General features: G+C 20.7%; 1 protein-coding gene across 1 annotated transcript in view; it reads left to right on the top strand.

Moving 5' to 3' along the window:
- PRSY57_1006600 (rhoGAP GTPase, putative) overlaps positions 1-531 on the top strand; it is a gene marked incomplete at both ends in the record, with an annotated part of 2,495 nt that overhangs the window by 237 nt on the left and 1,727 nt on the right. The window contains 2 exons of the mRNA XM_020114850.1: positions 123-236; positions 343-455. Coding sequence (XP_019970397.1) covers positions 123-236; positions 343-455 — 227 coding nt within the window. Of the gene's footprint in view, positions 1-122; positions 237-342 lie in introns of the transcript that reaches the window.

The raw sequence follows: 531 nt of genomic DNA, 5'->3' as shown, positions 1-531 counted from the left end.
TCTTCAAATGGGAATTATAAAATAAACTTACATTACAATATTCTTATATTATATATATAGTACTTATTTATTTATTTATTTTTATTATTTTATTTTTTTTTTTGTTTTATTTTTTCCAAAAGTTTATATAAGACAGATTTATTAAAAGTAATAGGAAAAGATGGTTACGGATCACATATCGTTCTTCTCATTCCGTGTTTTATAGTAGCTTCTGGAGCGGATCCTGAAAAAACTCTGTAACGATATATATAAAGATGATAATATATATATATATATATATATATATATATATTACATATGTGTTCTATATTTCATTATTATTATATTTATTCCTTTTTGTAGGAGATATGCAATATTGACATTAGATCCTATTGTCAAAGAAAATTATGTTTTAATATTATGTGAGACACATACAAATTGGCTAACGGATGCTGTATATGCCTATGCTAAACAATGTAAAAAATTAAAAGAATAAAAATATCATATTTATTTTTCACATTCTAAGTATAACACATATATATATATATATAT

Source organism: Plasmodium reichenowi, chromosome 10 (assembly GCF_001601855.1).
Source record: "Plasmodium reichenowi strain SY57 chromosome 10, whole genome shotgun sequence".
Taxonomy (NCBI): domain Eukaryota; phylum Apicomplexa; class Aconoidasida; order Haemosporida; family Plasmodiidae; genus Plasmodium; species Plasmodium reichenowi.
Note: the sequence above shows the minus strand (reverse complement) of the source record. Positions and strands in the feature narration are given on the sequence as shown.